This window comes from Podarcis gaigeae (genome assembly GCF_964106915.1).
Source record: "Podarcis gaigeae genome assembly, chromosome: 8".
NCBI classification, from domain to species: domain Eukaryota; kingdom Metazoa; phylum Chordata; class Lepidosauria; order Squamata; family Lacertidae; genus Podarcis; species Podarcis gaigeae.
The window spans coordinates 146,821-162,240 of NC_139684.1; the positions used below are offsets into that span (position 1 = coordinate 146,821).

At 44.7% G+C, this 15,420-nt stretch overlaps 1 protein-coding gene across 1 annotated transcript in view; it reads right to left on the reverse strand.

The window, feature by feature from the left end:
• Positions 1 to 13,487, reverse strand: part of LOC310851104 (maestro heat-like repeat family member 5) — a 52,251-nt gene extending 38,764 nt beyond the window's left edge. Inside the window, exons 1-2 of the mRNA XM_083753256.1 lie at positions 13,349 to 13,487; positions 3,054 to 3,295 (exon numbers count right to left, since the gene is read on the reverse strand). Coding sequence (XP_083609382.1) covers positions 3,054 to 3,294 — 241 coding nt within the window. The 5' untranslated portion in view covers position 3,295; positions 13,349 to 13,487. The remainder of the gene's footprint in view (positions 1 to 3,053; positions 3,296 to 13,348) is intronic.
• Positions 13,488 to 15,420: the final 1,933 nt, after the last annotated feature.

Consider the following 15,420-nt stretch of genomic DNA (forward strand, 5'->3'; position numbering starts at 1 on the left):
AGACAGTGCTCCTGAAGGTAGGAGTCTATCAATTGATGAAGATGATCATCCCAATGTCATAGACCAAATGGAGCAAACAGCACGCAGACCTGGTGGTGGGAGGAAAAAATCCTTAAATAAGAGACACGGGGGAATGATTAATGGACTTCAATGTCTGTACACTAATGCGCAAAGCATGGGAAATAAACAAGATGAGCTTGAGCTCTTGGTACAGCAAACTAAATATGACATAATAGGCATCACTGAAACCTGGTGGGATAAGTCCCACGATTGGAATGTAATAATGGAGGGATACAATCTATTTCAGAGAAACAGACCAGACAAGAAAGGAGGAGGAGTGGCGTTATATGTCAGGGATGTGTATATCTGTGAAGAGACAAGATTTAGAACCTCAAAGCCAAAGTAAAAGCATTTGGGTCAAAATAAAGGGAGAGAAGAATAACAGGGACCTCATTGTGGGAGTTTACTATAGATCCCCATGCCAAACGGAGGACATAGATGATGCCTTCCTGGATCAGATGGCCAAGCATGCAAAAGGAAGGGAGATAGTAGTAATGGGGGACTTCAATTACCCGGATATTTGTTGGATGTCAAACTCAGCCCAGAGCATAAGGTCAAACAGATTCGTCACTGGCCTTGCAGACAACTTTATTGTCCAGAAAGTGGGAGAAGCAACAAGAGGAACAGCCATTTTAGATCTGGTCCTAACCAATGTTGATGACCTGGTTAGTGGGGTAGAAGTGGAAGGATCATTAGGCGCAAGTCATCATGCTCTTCTGAAGTTTACTATACAGCGGAAAGGAGCAGCCAAGCATACTAGGACTCAATTTCTTGACTTTAAGAAAGCCGACTTCATAAAACTTAGGGAAGTGCTGGGTGAGATCCCATGGACAGTAATACTAAAAGGAAAGGGAGTTCATGATGGCTGGGAGTTTGTTAAGAGAGAGATAGTAAAAGCACAACTTCAGGCAATACCAATGAGACGGAAACATGGAAGGTGCCTAAAGAAGCCAGGGTGGCTATCTAAAGAACTTTTAACTGAGTTAAGATTAAAAAAGGATGTGTACAAAAAATGGAAAAGGGGGGAAACCACCAAAGAGGAATTCAAACAAATAGCCAGCACGTGTAGACACAAAGTCAGAAAAGCTAAAGCACAGAATGAACTCAGGCTTGCTAGAGAGGTTAAAAGCAACAAAAAAGGCTTTTATGGGTATGTTCGTAGCAAAAGGAAGAACAAAGAAACAGTGGGGTCACTCAGAGGAGAAGATGGTGAAATGCAAACAGGGGACACAGAAAGGGCTGAACTCCTCAATGCCTTCTTTGCCTCAGTCTTCTCCGATAAAGAAAACAATGCCCGACCTGAAGAATTTGGAGCAAATGATTCAACAGAAGAAACACAACCCAGAATAACTAAGGAGATAGTACAAGAATACTTGGCTAGTTTAGATGTATTCAAGTCTCCAGGGCCAGATGAACTGCATCCAAGAGTATTAAAAGAACTGGCAGATGTGATCTCAGAACCACTGCCAGTCATCTTTGAGAATTCCTGGAGAACAGGCGAAGTCCCGGCAGACTGGAGGAGGGCAAATGTTGTCCCTATTTTCAAAAAGGGGAAAAGAGAGGACCCAAATAATTACCGCCCAGTGAGTCTGACATCAATACCAGGGAAGATTCTGGAGCAGATCATTAAGCAAACAGTCTGTGAGCACCTAGAAAGGAATGCTGTGATCACCAATAGTCAGCATGGATTTCTGAAAAATAAGTCATGTCACGGATTGTTTTTCATTTAAAAAAAACAACAGAAGGATGTTATGGTCGATGGTGTCAAAGGCCACTGAGAGATCCAGCAGAACTAGGAAACAGCTCTCACCTTTGTCCCTAGCCCGCCGGAGATCATCGACCAGCGCGACCAAGGCAGTTTCAGTCCCATGGTGAGGCCTGAATCCCGACTGAAAGGGATCCAAATGGTCTGCATCCTCCAGGAGTGCTTGGAGTTGTTCGGCAACCACCCGCTCAATCACCTTGCCCAAGAATGGTAAATTTGAGACTGGGCGATAGTTGGCCAAACTGGCTGGGTCTAAAGATGTTTTTTTTAAGAAGCGGTTTAATGACCGCCTTTTTCTGCGGGTCTGGGAAGGCTCCCTCACAGAGAGAAGCATTCACCACCCCGCAGAGCCCATCGCCCAGCCCTTCCCGGCTCGCTTTTATCAGCCAGGATGGGCAAGGATCAAGGAGACAGGTGGTCGGTTTCACTTGCCCAAGCAGCCTGTCCACATCCTCGGAGGTAACAGATTGGAATTGATCCCATGTAACAGGACTAGACAGAACTCTAGCACTCTCCCGCCCTGCCCTGCACCCACCTTGGAGTCTACCTCCTTCTGAATCTGAGTGACTTTATCTGCAAAAAACTTTGCAAAAGCATTGCAGGAGATCTTGGGATCCCTACCAGGCCCCGGTGGTGCAGGTGGTTCTGATAGATTGCAAACCACCTGAAAAAGTCTCCTGCTGCTGTTTTCTGCAGATGCAATGGAGGCGGCGAAGAAGGCCCTCTTCGCCGTCGCCATTGCCACTTGGTAGGCTCAACATTGAGCTCTAGCCCGTGTCCGGTCTGATTCAGAGTGAGTTTTCCGCCACCAGCGCTCTAGCCGTCTCAACTATTGTTTCATCGCCCTTAGCTCTGGGGAAAACCACGGAGCTGTCCGGGCTCCATGCAATCGGAGAAGGCACTTCGGAACCAGACAGTCAATAGCCCTGGTTAACTCCGCATTCCAACGGGCCACCAGGGAATCAGCCAAGAGGCCATCAACTTGGGATAAAACATCCCTTACCACTCTCTGGAAACCAGTTGGATCCAGTTGGACCATCCGAATCGGTCCCACCTCCCTGCAGAGGGGAAGGGTCGCGGAGAAGTCCAGTTGCACCAGGAAGTGGTCTGACCATGGCACTTCTTTTGTTTCGCTTTTAGTTAGTGTCAGATCACCAACATCCGTAGAGGTAAACACCAAGTCTAAAGCCAAGGGGAACCCAAGAGGGATCTGGTTCTGCCTACTCACCTGGGAGCGCTGGCCCAGAGTCCTCGAGGCTCTTCTTTTTTGAGGGCCGCTGCTGGCTTGGGTCTTGCTTGCTGGTCTGGGGCTTCACCAGCCCTGGCAAGACTAGGGGTTTTGCCTCTGCTGGTCTGGCCCCTGCTGCTGATTCTGAAGGCTTCACCAATGCCGGCAGTAGGGCAGGGGCCTCGTCCTCGAATGAGGGGTAGATCTTGTTTTTCTTTTTTCTTTTTAGAAAAAAAGCCATCCTGCAAGATGCAAAAAGATTAGGAATTATTGGGGAATGATATATAATGAATTGAAAAAACTGTTTAAAAAGACTTTTGTTAAGAAACCAGAAGCATTCCTTCTAGGAATTTTAGACCAAGATGTAAAAAAAGAAAATTGGAAATTATTTATGCAACAACAGCGGCAAAAATTTTATTAGCGCAAACTTGGAAGACAGAAGAAATACCAACGAAAGAACAATGGCAAGGGAAACATGGAATATGCAGAACCGGCAAAACTAACAGAAAAATTACATGAAAAGGACAACAAAGACTTTAAAAGAGAATGGGAACCATTTACAACATATATGAAGAGGCAACATAAAGAAATGGACTCATTGGCAGGGTTTGAGTGAACAATCACAACTGTCTACAACAAAAAATAAGACTATATGTATTGAGGAAATTTTGGAGAAACATCAAATACGCAAGGTGAACAATAGGGAAATAAAACAAAATGTGAGTAAGAGGGAAGTCCAGGGGAGGGTCGAAATATGAAAAAATGTTAAAGATATAGTGTTAGAAGTAGAATCCATGGAAAAATCACTAAAAAATTATTTTAAAAAAATAAATAGAATCTCTGCATAAGAAATTGTCATTTTTAGGTAATCTATTAAGACTGGAATATGATATTCCAGTTTTGATTGCTGGAAATTTAGCAATTGGGAAATATTATCCTGGATATTGACAGAATCTGGGAATGATTCAAAGTATTTGGTATTGTATTTTTATTTGTAAACATTGAAATGAGGAAGTCTTTTTACTCAGAGTGAGAAGGATGACCAAATATTTGACAGACCTGGAAATAGCAAGCTCATGTAGATCCAAGGGGGGAGGAAGTGGATACCGCAGAGGAATATTGTAAAATCTGTGGAGGAAAATGATCTGACATGATCTACTATTCCAGCCTGGTTATCTCTTCCTAATTCTGGGTGCTGTGTTTTATTATCTTCAATATCTCTTGTGAAAAGGTCTTTTAATGTACGGTCAGTAAAAGCCTGGATGTAAGGCCTGCCTTTTGTGTGAATGGTTTTGTTTTTGTTCTCTCATTATGGGTGGATCCCAGGACAGACTAGGTCTGGCTGAAGGTCTGCCCTGAAACCTTGCTGGAAGGATCTCCCCTTGGTGGGCCACTTTGCAGGAGTCGACTCCTGCAGGCGGCTTGTCTTGTGTGCGGGTGGAGGCGTGCTGCCTGCAGAAGTGGACCCTGGGACTAGCGACCTGGAAAACCTCTGTGCCTGAGGACGCCACAACTCCTGTAGCCTTTTCAGGCTTTGCCCTCAGGTGGGAAGAGCATTGCACCCGGGAGAGGGAAAGGGGAGTCAAACAGGCACTCAAGGGATAATTTCAGAGAAAGAGCTTTATTTCTATCATCCAGGCTTGGTAGAAGGAGCTAGTGTGATAACTTCACAAACAAGCACAAGTTCACAGCCATTTGCACAGAGCATATATTCCCCTCCAGTTCCCTCCCCCTTCTCCCCCTCCTCAGGAGTCCTGCCTCATGAGTTTCCCTGAGCATAAACAGAAAGCTCCTGTCCTGGGACTCTTGGGACTCTTGGCGCCCTTCCCAGGAAAGGGGGATGAGAAGCCAAGGGGGTTGAGAAGCCTTGCGTTCAGCGTGTCCAAGATGTGTTGCAACTGGTTGAGATAAGACTCAGTTCCCAGACCTGCATATTACTGGCATTGACAGAGCCTATTCATTAGCTTTTTGAAGCCTTCTTGTACTGATAAAAAATAACCTTTTGCTTATGCAGCAGCATCTTGTGAGAAAGCAGAGAAGAGCAGAGAGAAGCTGTTGTAGACGAGAGAAAGGGGAATTTTGGTTTTGAGGCCTGGGGTGAATTTGGGCCTAGGGGGGGGGTCACCTGTCCTCACCTCCTTCACTCCCTGGCTTCCCCCCCCCCCCAGAGAAAGGGGAAGGCATGGACAACAGACAGTCGCTTCAGGACACCGATCCGCTTTCAAGAAGCCGGCGCATGGGAAGAGCCGCACCCCATCAGCTGCGAGCAGTACCTGATCCGCCTCCAAATAATCATTTGGGCTTCTGTGTATATTCCCAGGTTGTACTTTCTTTTTTTAAAAAAAAAAACACTTATAAAATACTTAATTTAATACTTGGGGAAATTGTACTTCAAATTTTTCTTTAACTCCTCATAGATTTGTCCCCAAAACCTCTTCACCACATCACAGGTCCACCAGATATGGAAGAAGGTCCCTACTTTATCTTTACACCTCCAGCAAGTGTTGTCTACAGTTCTATACATCTTCCTTAATTTTGCCGGGGTCAGGTACCATCGGTACATCATTTTATCCAAGTTCTCACGTAGGGCTGCACATGCTGTAAACTTCATGCCCTTCTTCCAGAGGATCTGCCATTTATCGTATCCTACCTCGTGCCCTAAATTTCTAACCCATTTGACCATAACTCCTTTCACCACATCCTCTTTAGTGTCCCATTCCAATAGTTGTTTATACATTTTGGAAAGGAGTTTATTATCGCTTTCTAAAATTTCCACTTGAAATCTAGACTTTTTTTCACTCATTCCCAGTTTCTTGTGTTCACACCACAGTGCGTTAATTTGGTGAAAGTGTAGCCACTCCTTAATCCTACCTTTCAACTCATCGTATGTTCTTAACTTCCACCCTTCTTCTGTTTTAACTAAAAGATCCTCATACGTCCACCTTTCACCTGTCATGTTTAATTTCTTTATTTTGATGATATCAACTGGGGAGAGCCACCAGGGGATACTTTTTTCAATCAATTTTTTATTCTTATTCCAGACTTCAAGTAGAGATCCTCTGATTATGTGGTTGGAAAAGCCTCTATGCACCCTGCCCTTCTCCTGCCATAGATAGGCATGCCAACCAAACCTTATATCGAAACCTTCCAGATCTAATAGGACTGTATCCCTTAAGGTGGCCCAGTCCTTTATCCAGCATAGGCAGGCTGCCTCATAATAGAGTTATATTCGGGACTGCAAAGCCACCTCTCCCTCTTGAGTCTGTAAGATATTTAAACTTAACTCTAGCTTTTTTCCCCTGCCATATAAATTTGGCCAAAATCTTTTGCCAATTCTTAAAGCAAGTGGTACCTTTGATAACTGGGATGTTCTGAAACAAAAATAACAGTCTCGGTAGGATACACATCTTAATCGCTGCCATCCTCCCTGTCCATGATAGTTTCAATCTGTGCCAGGTGTCCATGTCTTTCTTAATTTCTTGCCATATCTTATTATAATTATCTTCCACCAGGTTAATATTTTTCGGGGATAGCCAAATTCCCAAGTATTTCACTTTATTCACAACTTTAATATCAATCTTTTGTTCCAACCGAATTTTCTCCTGTTCAGCCAAATTCTTTATTAAAATTTTTGTTTTTTTCCTATTTAATTTAAATCCAGACAGTTTACCGAAATCTTCCAAAAGTTCTACTGCTCTGCTGATACTATCTGCTGGGTTCCCTAAGGATAGGACCAGATCGTCGGCATAGGCCTTTAATTTATATTCTTTCTCCCCCACTCTTATTCCCCTTACATTTGATGTCTCCCTTATTTTATTTGCAACTGTTTCTAAAACCATAATAAATAACAAGGGTGACAAAGGGCATCCCTGCCTTGTACCTTTCATAATCGGAAAGGGTTTGGACAAATTATTATTAATAATCAGCCTGGCCTGTTGCCCTGAATAAATTGCCTTAATGCCTTTCATATAGGAACCTTCTATTCCTGCCTTTTCCAGTCCCTGTAGTAAAAATTCCCAGGATACGTTATCGAAGGCTTTTTCTGCATCGATAAAGATCAGGGCCGCTGGTACATCTGGCCTCACCTCCAAATACTCAATGATATTTAAAATGTGACGGACATTATCTTTCTGTTGTCTTCCGGGGAGGAATCCTGCTTGGTCTTTATGGATATATTTCTTTAGATGTTTCTTAAGCCTATTTGCCATGATGTATGCAAAGATCTTGTAATCACCATTCAATAATGAAATTGGCCTATAGTTTTTTATATCTGTTTTTTCATTTTCAGTTTTTGGTATTAAAGTAATATATGCTTCTTTCCAAGATCCAGGAATCCTCCCCTCTTGAAAAATATTATTAATGACGTCCGTAAGCACAGGCGCTAGTAGTTCTACCAGCATTTTATAGTATTTTGAGGGCAGACCATCCGGTCCAGGGGCTTTTCCGTTCTTCATCTTACTAATAGCCTCCTTAATCTCATCTACTGTAACCTCCTTATTCAATTGTGCACAGTCCTCTTCTGTAAAATATTTCCCTCCACATTGATCCAGATAATTTTTTATTTCTAAGCTATCCTCTTCTCCTCTTTCGTACAACTTTTCGAAAAAATTAATGAACCTGTTTTCTATTTCACCTGGGTCTTCTATGATATTATCCTCCACTACTAATTTGTTAATCACATTTTGCTTCTTTCTTTTTCTTAACTGCCACGCAAGTAACTTCCCCATTTTGTTTGCCGATTCGAAATATTTCTGTCTCGTAAATTTAATTCTCCATTCTATCTCTTGATTTAATATAGCTGAATATTGGGACTGCAGCACTTTCGTAGCTCGGTTACTCTCTTCATCTGTCGGATTTATAGTCAATTTTCTTTCACAGTTTCTCAGTTGGGCAAGAATATCTTCCTTCTTTTTTCCCTTAGCTTCCTTCTATAACTGTTTTGTTGTATTAGGAAGCCCCTTAATACCGCCTTACTGGCATCCCATACTGTCTCTATAGGGGTGTCTTTATTCAAATTTAACTCAAAATAATCTTTCAGGGTACCTTTAGCCTTTTCCACCACTTCTTCAATTTCAAATAAATATTCATTCATCCTCCACCTATACTGTCCTTTTAATTCATTTTTTATTTCCAAAACCAAGGGGCAGTGATCAGAGAGTGTCCTGGGTTGTATTTCACATCTCTTTGCTCTCCACGAAAAAGCCCTTGTCACCCATATCTGATCAATCCTGCCCCAGCTCTGGTGAGGTTCAGAGTAATGGGTGAACTGTTTAGCAGTGGGATTTTTATGCCTCCAAATGTCAATTAAATCTAAATTTTCCTCTAAGTTGCTAAAGGATTTCGGGAGTTTTCCCCGGTTTATTTTCCCCTGTTTTTCACTTCTGTCCATACCCGGAACTGGCACGGCATTCATATCTCCAAGCAGGATTAATTTATAAGGATCAAGTTCCAACAATATACTTTCAAGTTTCTCAAAAAACTCTGCTCTGTTTGTGTTCGGGGCGTAAACTGTCACTACATTAATCTTTTCCCCCCGGAAGTTTAGTTGAATCCCCAATATTCTGCCTTCCTTGTCTTTACAGATTTGTACAGGCTCCCACTTTTCTTTAACATAAATCGCCACTCCTTTTTTCTTATTTACCCCCGAATTGATAAATTCTACTCCCAGTTTTTTATTCACCAAGATGTGTCTATGTTTCTTGGCTATGTGTGTTTCCTGGAAACAGATTACATCGTATTTCTTGTTTTTCAAAGCTTTCTCAATTTTATTCCTTTTAGCTTTCTCGTTCAACCCGTTCACGTTCCATGATAAACATTTTAAAATATCCGCTATTGTTTACTTTTTGTCGGTTACTTTGCCTCTAACCGAGGTCTCAAATTAAAATCTAACGCCTTTGTTTCCTGGGAGCTCCTCCTCTTCTGCCGCCCCTTCTCCCACTACGGCCTCATCTTCTTCATCTCCTGATTCCATCATCCTCTCTCCTGATTCCATCATCCTCTCTCCCTTCCCCTCCTCTTTCTCCTGTCCCTTCCTTCTCTCCTCCTCCTCGTCCTCTTCTCTACCCCTTGCTTTATATTCTGCCTTTCCCAGCTCTCTTTCATACCTTCTCATAAACTTCTCCACCTCCTGTATTTCCGTCAGTCTGAATTTTTTATCTTTATAGAAGAAAGCGATCCCTTCTGGGAACTCCCATCTAAATTGTATTCCGTTTCTCTTTAAAACGGCTACCACTTGCCTATATCCTTCTCTTTTTCGTAACAACCTAATTGGTATTTCTTTATAAATAATAATAGGCCTTCCCTCGATTCTTAATTTGTTACGGTAGCTCGTCCTTAAGATTAAATTTCTCATTTCCAGTGAGTTAAATATCACCAGACAATCCCCCAGAAATTTGTTGTTTTTTAAATGCTGGGGTCTTGACATTCTAAATGCATTCTCTATTGTGAGAGCTATCTCTTCTTCTTTTAAACCCAGCCATTTGGAGAGTTCCTTAATCATTTTCCTTCTTATATCCTCATTTCTTTCCTCTGCCACTCCCCTAAATTTTAGATGAAGCTGTTTTTGCCGCATATCTGCCATGGCTAGATTGTCCCAGATCCTATCTTGTGATTTATTTAGCTCTCTTAACTCTTCTTTCATCTTCCCTGTCTCTTTTTTCTGTTCTCTCATCTCTTTCTGTAATTTTTTTATTAGATTCCTCAATTATTTTAGATTTTGCAGAAAGATCTTGAATCTTAGTTGAGAGTTCTCCAACTGCTCCTTCTATTTTTTTGTCAATCATCTCTTGTATCTCCCCTAATTTACTTTCCATGTATAATTCATTTTGCTTAAATTCTTCCTTTATTTTTGCCCACAGATTGTCTAGGTCTTTAATTTCTTCCTGACGGGATGTCTTCCTTTCCCCCGGGGTCCCGCCCACTTTCTTCCCATCCTTCCCCATCATTATCAAATTGTCCAATCTCCTCCTCCGCTAACTGACTACTTTACCCTTTTCTTTCTTCCTTCCCTCTTAAAACTCCCGATTATACATAGAAATAAACAACATGCACACTCAGTCCCAAAACACCGGGGGGCGATAGTTCCGTAGTATTTCCGGGGAGAAGTGCCAATCGGGAAGTATAAGTTAACTTCACACAACACCCGGGTGTTTTCTTTCACTTCACTCTATCTTCTCTCTTACCACTTTAATTATCCACACCTGGGTCACGCAGGGGATGGAGGTTCACTACCCTTAAAGGCGTATTGTCCTTAAAGACGTATTGTCCTTAAAGGCGTATTGTCCAGATTAATCCTACTGGAGATCCAGTTTATATCCAGTTTAAATTTAAATTATTCCGTTTAATCCACTAGGAATCTCCTCTCCGCAAATCACGGTCTCAGTCCAAATCCCGGTCAGCGTAGCATATACCTCTCACTCAAAACCAAGTTGTACTTATTAGAGAGCTACACTGCTCAGTCCGCCCTGGATCCAACTTCCGCTACCGAAGGAGCTACCACTTAGAGTAGAAGCCTGGAGGACGGCTAGAGGGAGGTCTTTTGAAATCTTCTCACTTCCAATCTCTCTATCCCCCTTGCCGCTTCTCCCTTAGCGTGTTCTCTCAACTCCTTGTACTTCCACAGTCTGTATTTCCTTAGAGGAGGGAGCACAGGGGTACCGGAGGAGCTCGATGTAAGTGATATAAGTGAATCAAGCAACGTAAACGATCTAAGCCTCGCCGATGAGGTAACTATTAAATTCTCAAAAGTTCAATTGGCGTCCTTATTATTAGTTATAAATTGTTAATTAAAATTCTGTAAGTCCTTACCCCCTTTAACCATATTATCGCGGATACTCAATTCAAACTCGGATCGCGCTCACTCAGTCAGACTGACCAAAACTTCTTCACTCCTGCGACTTCCTTTCTGCGCCATCTTAGATCCGCTGCCGAGTGAAATCCCGCATTAAATCTGATGAAAGAGGCGTCCAGGTGCCTCCCAGCTCCAAAACAAACTTCGTGCTTTTGGGAGAGCACGTCAAAAGAAAAACACTAAGCGCACTTGGGGGCCCCGTTCTTGTCTTGGGGGAGCCCGTCGCCGTTCCCAGTTGAAGTTCGCGGCGTCGCACTGTGGAGTCGGTGCTTTCCCAAATCGCGCTAGCGGTCCTTCGTTCTCTCTCTCTGCCAAACCAGAAGAGCGGTACGACCGCTTCCACGCTGCTGGGAGCCTATCCCCCAAGGGTTCCCCCCTTGGAGTTTTGGGGGTGCGCTGCGCCCTCGCGTCTTCCCCACACCTCCACAACGCCCAGAAAACCGGGAGCAGGTTCTCCGCGCTTCCTCACTGTCCGCGACCGGAACCGGAAGTGCCCCAGGTTGTACTTTCAGTTAGTTGGAAGGGGGGGCGGTTCTCCAGCAGATGCAGGAGTGAAATGCCATCCCTTTTGTTGTGTTGAGAACAACAACTCTCATCTGTGGGAGCCTCAGCTTCTGATCCTAAGGATGAGGCTAATGTTTCTGGTCCTATCCCTGAAGTTCTTTTATAGGTACTGAAGATTGACTGGATATTCTGTTTATTGGTTTGGTAATGCTGTGTGTCATTTAAAATGTGGTTGAACAACTCACACCGCTCATGTGATGGCTCTCTGGGAAGTCAGCCCAAGTCACGGCCTGCACCGCATCCCAGAGAAAAAGGGTACGTGAGCCTTAAAAACCCCTTTGGATCTCTATCCAACAGAACAGCTGCATTATTTCTCTGGGAAGGTTTTAGTTTAGGTTTTAGGATCCCAGTTGCTTCCCCCCCCCCAATTCAGGTGACCCACCAAATCAGAAATCAGTTAGAGAGATGCCCGAAGTGGCGCGCAAGAAAATACTTAAAGAAATTAAGGCAGGGAGGGTAGCCGGCCCCTTTTCTGTCTCTCCCATAGAGGGTTTGCATATATCCCCATTAGGCATCGTCCCCAAAAAGGCACCCAGTGAGTTTCGCATGATTCACAACCTATCCTACCCAAAGGGAGGGTCCATCAATGATGCGATACCTCAGGAACTTTGCTCTGTGAGGTATGCCTCATTTGACCAAGTGGTTAAACTTATTCGCAAATTTGGAAAAGGTGCGTTGCTGGCGAAATGTGATATAGAGTCTGCTTTCTGACTCCTGCCAGTCCACCCAGAAGATTTCCGGTGGCTGGGTTTTAAATTTGATGGGGCATACTTTGTAGACACGGGACACGGGTGGCGCTGTGGGTAAAACCTCAACGCCTAGGACTTGCCGATCGTATGGTCGGCGGTTTGAATCCCCGCGGCGGGGTGAGCTCCCGTCGTTCGGTCTCAGCTCCTGCCCACCTAGCAGTTCAAAAGCACTCTTAAGTGCAAGTAGATAAATAGGTACCACTTTATAGCGGGAAGCTAAACGGCGTTTCCATGTGCTGCGCTGGTGTTGGCTCGCCAGAGCAGCTTCGTCACGCTGGCCACATGACCCGGAAGTGTCTCTGGACAGCGCTGGCCCCTGGCCTCTTAAGCGAGATGGGCGCGCAACCCCAGTCGGACACGACGGGCCCGTACGGGCAGGGGTACCTTTACCTTTACTGACTTTGTAGACAAAGCAATGCCTATGGGTTGCTCAGTGGCCTGTGCAGCCTTTGAGGCATTTAGTACCTTTTTGGACTGGGCGCTTCGTTTTAGAACAGGCTCTGAGGGTGTGTTGAACTACTTGGACGACTTTATTTGCGTAGCTGATAGTAGGCATAAGTGCTCGGCCCTTCTGGAAGCCTTCACATCTTTAGCAGGACAGCTGGGAGTACCTTTGGCTGCAGATAAAATGGAGGGCCCAGCTACAACTATGGTTTACCTAGGCATTGAGTTGGACAGTCGCCCAAACCTCAAAACTTCCTAGTGAAAAATTGGTTGTGCTTAGGGACCTCATTCAGCAACTTCTCCCTCTAAGAAAAGTTACGCTCAGGCAGATTCAGTCATTGTTAGGCCATTTGAACTTTGCTTGCCGAGTGGTTTTCCCAGGCCGCCCATTTTGCGGCCGCCTCGCGAGGTTGTCAGCAGGCTTGCGGTCACCCCATCACAGGGTTTGCCTATCTAAAGAGGTAAAATCTGATCTGGAAGTCTGGCTGAAGTTCTTGGAAAGTTATAATGGTGAAGAAGCAGCCGTTGGAACGCAAAGGCAACACGGCCAGTACCAAATGCAAAGGGGTAGCGACAAAGATGTGTCCTTTTAAGCCTCCCTCCTTTTGCTCCACCAAGCCCCCCCACAAACGTTAAAGGTGCCCCACCACCCTGCGAATGTGGCTAGAAATAAGAACCCCCAGCCAAACCTGATCTGTCGGGCGAGCTGTGCGCTTCCAAGGAAAAGGACTAAATGGCGATGGGCTGGCGCTGAACGTGCAAACCGCGTTCCGCAAAGCTCCGCTGCAGAGAAGCCACCCAGAGAAAAGGGAAGACACGGCCGATGGGGTTTTCCAGCACGGTTTCAGCCCTGCTGTTCCGGAGCTAAATAGCTCTGGCTGCCAAAGCGGCTGCCTGGAACACGGGCGGGCTTGAGGCAGGTAATCCGATGGGAGGCACAACACCGATGCGCGGGTAAATCCAAGTGAAAATCGATCAACGAAGGAATTGAGATACACAGCCTAAAGAAAAGGTAAGCAAGAGACAAAACAACCTTAATACTAACCAAAGCGGGATGGCTGGTGAGGTGAAAAGAGGGCGAGCCCCGGCCGCGCCGGCCCTAAATAGGGCAGGCTATGCCACCCAACTGGCTGGCTGGGTTGACGACGCGGCCGGGATTCCCTCAGTCTCACAGGGGCTGGAACCAGTCCCCGCGCACATGGAGTGGGTGTGAAGCCCGCAACCCCAACTCCTCGCCAGGTTCGGAAGTGGCTTTGTTGTGTTGAAAACAACAACTCTCATCTGTGGGAGCCTCAGCTTCTGATCCTAAGGATGAAGCTTCTGGTCCTATCCCTGACGTTCTTTTATAGGTACTGAAGATTGACTGGATATTCTGTTTATTGGTTTGTTAATGCTGTATGTCATTTAGAATGCGGTTGAACAACTCACACCGCTCATGGGATGGTGTGATAACCGCACATACATAGATCAGCACAGGAAGACCGACCTGAAGCCATTTTGATTCCTAAACTGAGCAAATGTTGTCTCTGCAAGGTCAAACTGGAAAAGCCTCCCCATTGTCTTTTCCTTCACAAATCCTGTCTTAAGGGTATGTCTGTGTTTGAATAGGGTGTGATCCTGTGACCTGGCCCAGGAACTAAGTATTTATCATTACAAAAGACTGGCCAGGCTCCCCAGGCAATCCAATCAAGTAACCTGCCAGACAGGAGATAAACAAGGACAAAAACAACATTAAATTTCTGTTTAGACTGCCTTTTCTGTGATGTAGGTGTGATGTGTCTGAGGGGTGGTCTTAGGTTACACCCCTTCTGTGATGTATGTATGATGTTCCAGGGGTGGTCTTGGTCTACAGGGTGGCAATTTCAAGAGTCCATTGCGCACCATTGTTCTGGGTTCCTCGTCTCTCCTGCGGATGAGGGGAGCACCCTGTTGCAACAGATCAATAAAAATCAAGCTTACTAGCTGCCTTGCTTCTCAATATTCTCTGGTTGGCCTCTGTTATCTTCTCCTACCAATAGGGAACCTATGTAAGGACTCTATATGGGCTCTTGGATAACCCCATAAGGAAAAAGGGCAATTTTTTATTTACAACAGAGGCTCTCTGGGAAGTCAGCCCAAGTCACAGCCTGCACTGCATCCCAGAGAAAAAGGGAACGTGAGCCTAAAACGTACAGGGGAGGGAACCAAACAAGCTGTTAGGTGCTAATTCTCATTTACTGCACCCTCATGGTAAGACCTTGGGAAAATGCCACCTTTTCCCAGACATGGGCTATATAGAGCATGGTTATTCCTCTTGTGAAATCAGGGAGACGTTTAATTAGTAAGGAATTCCATGGGTTGTAATGATACCACCACAAATAGATCTGAACAGGCCTCTGTCTCCAATTTCTACATTTTACCCTGGCCAGCCCCTGAAAGAGCTGAATGGTTCTGGCTTTGGAACAAAATAATGCCTAAAAGGTCCTTCCTGGGTTTTTTTTATAATGTTAGGCGCTCTGAGCCCGGCCTCAGCCAGGGAGGGCAGGATACAAATAAAAAAATCTCATTCTTATTCTTATTCTTATTAAAAGGGAACACAAATGCCAAATTAAAACTAAATATACCACACTGACTTGGGGGAGGAAAAGAAAACACACTCACTCTCTATGGAGGTCGCTGTGTACCAGCGTTGCTAAGGGCCCCCAAGCCCCTGGAGACATGAGGTCACAGCACTATGACAACATGATGGAATGATGATGTCAGTGGAATGGAGACCTCTTGC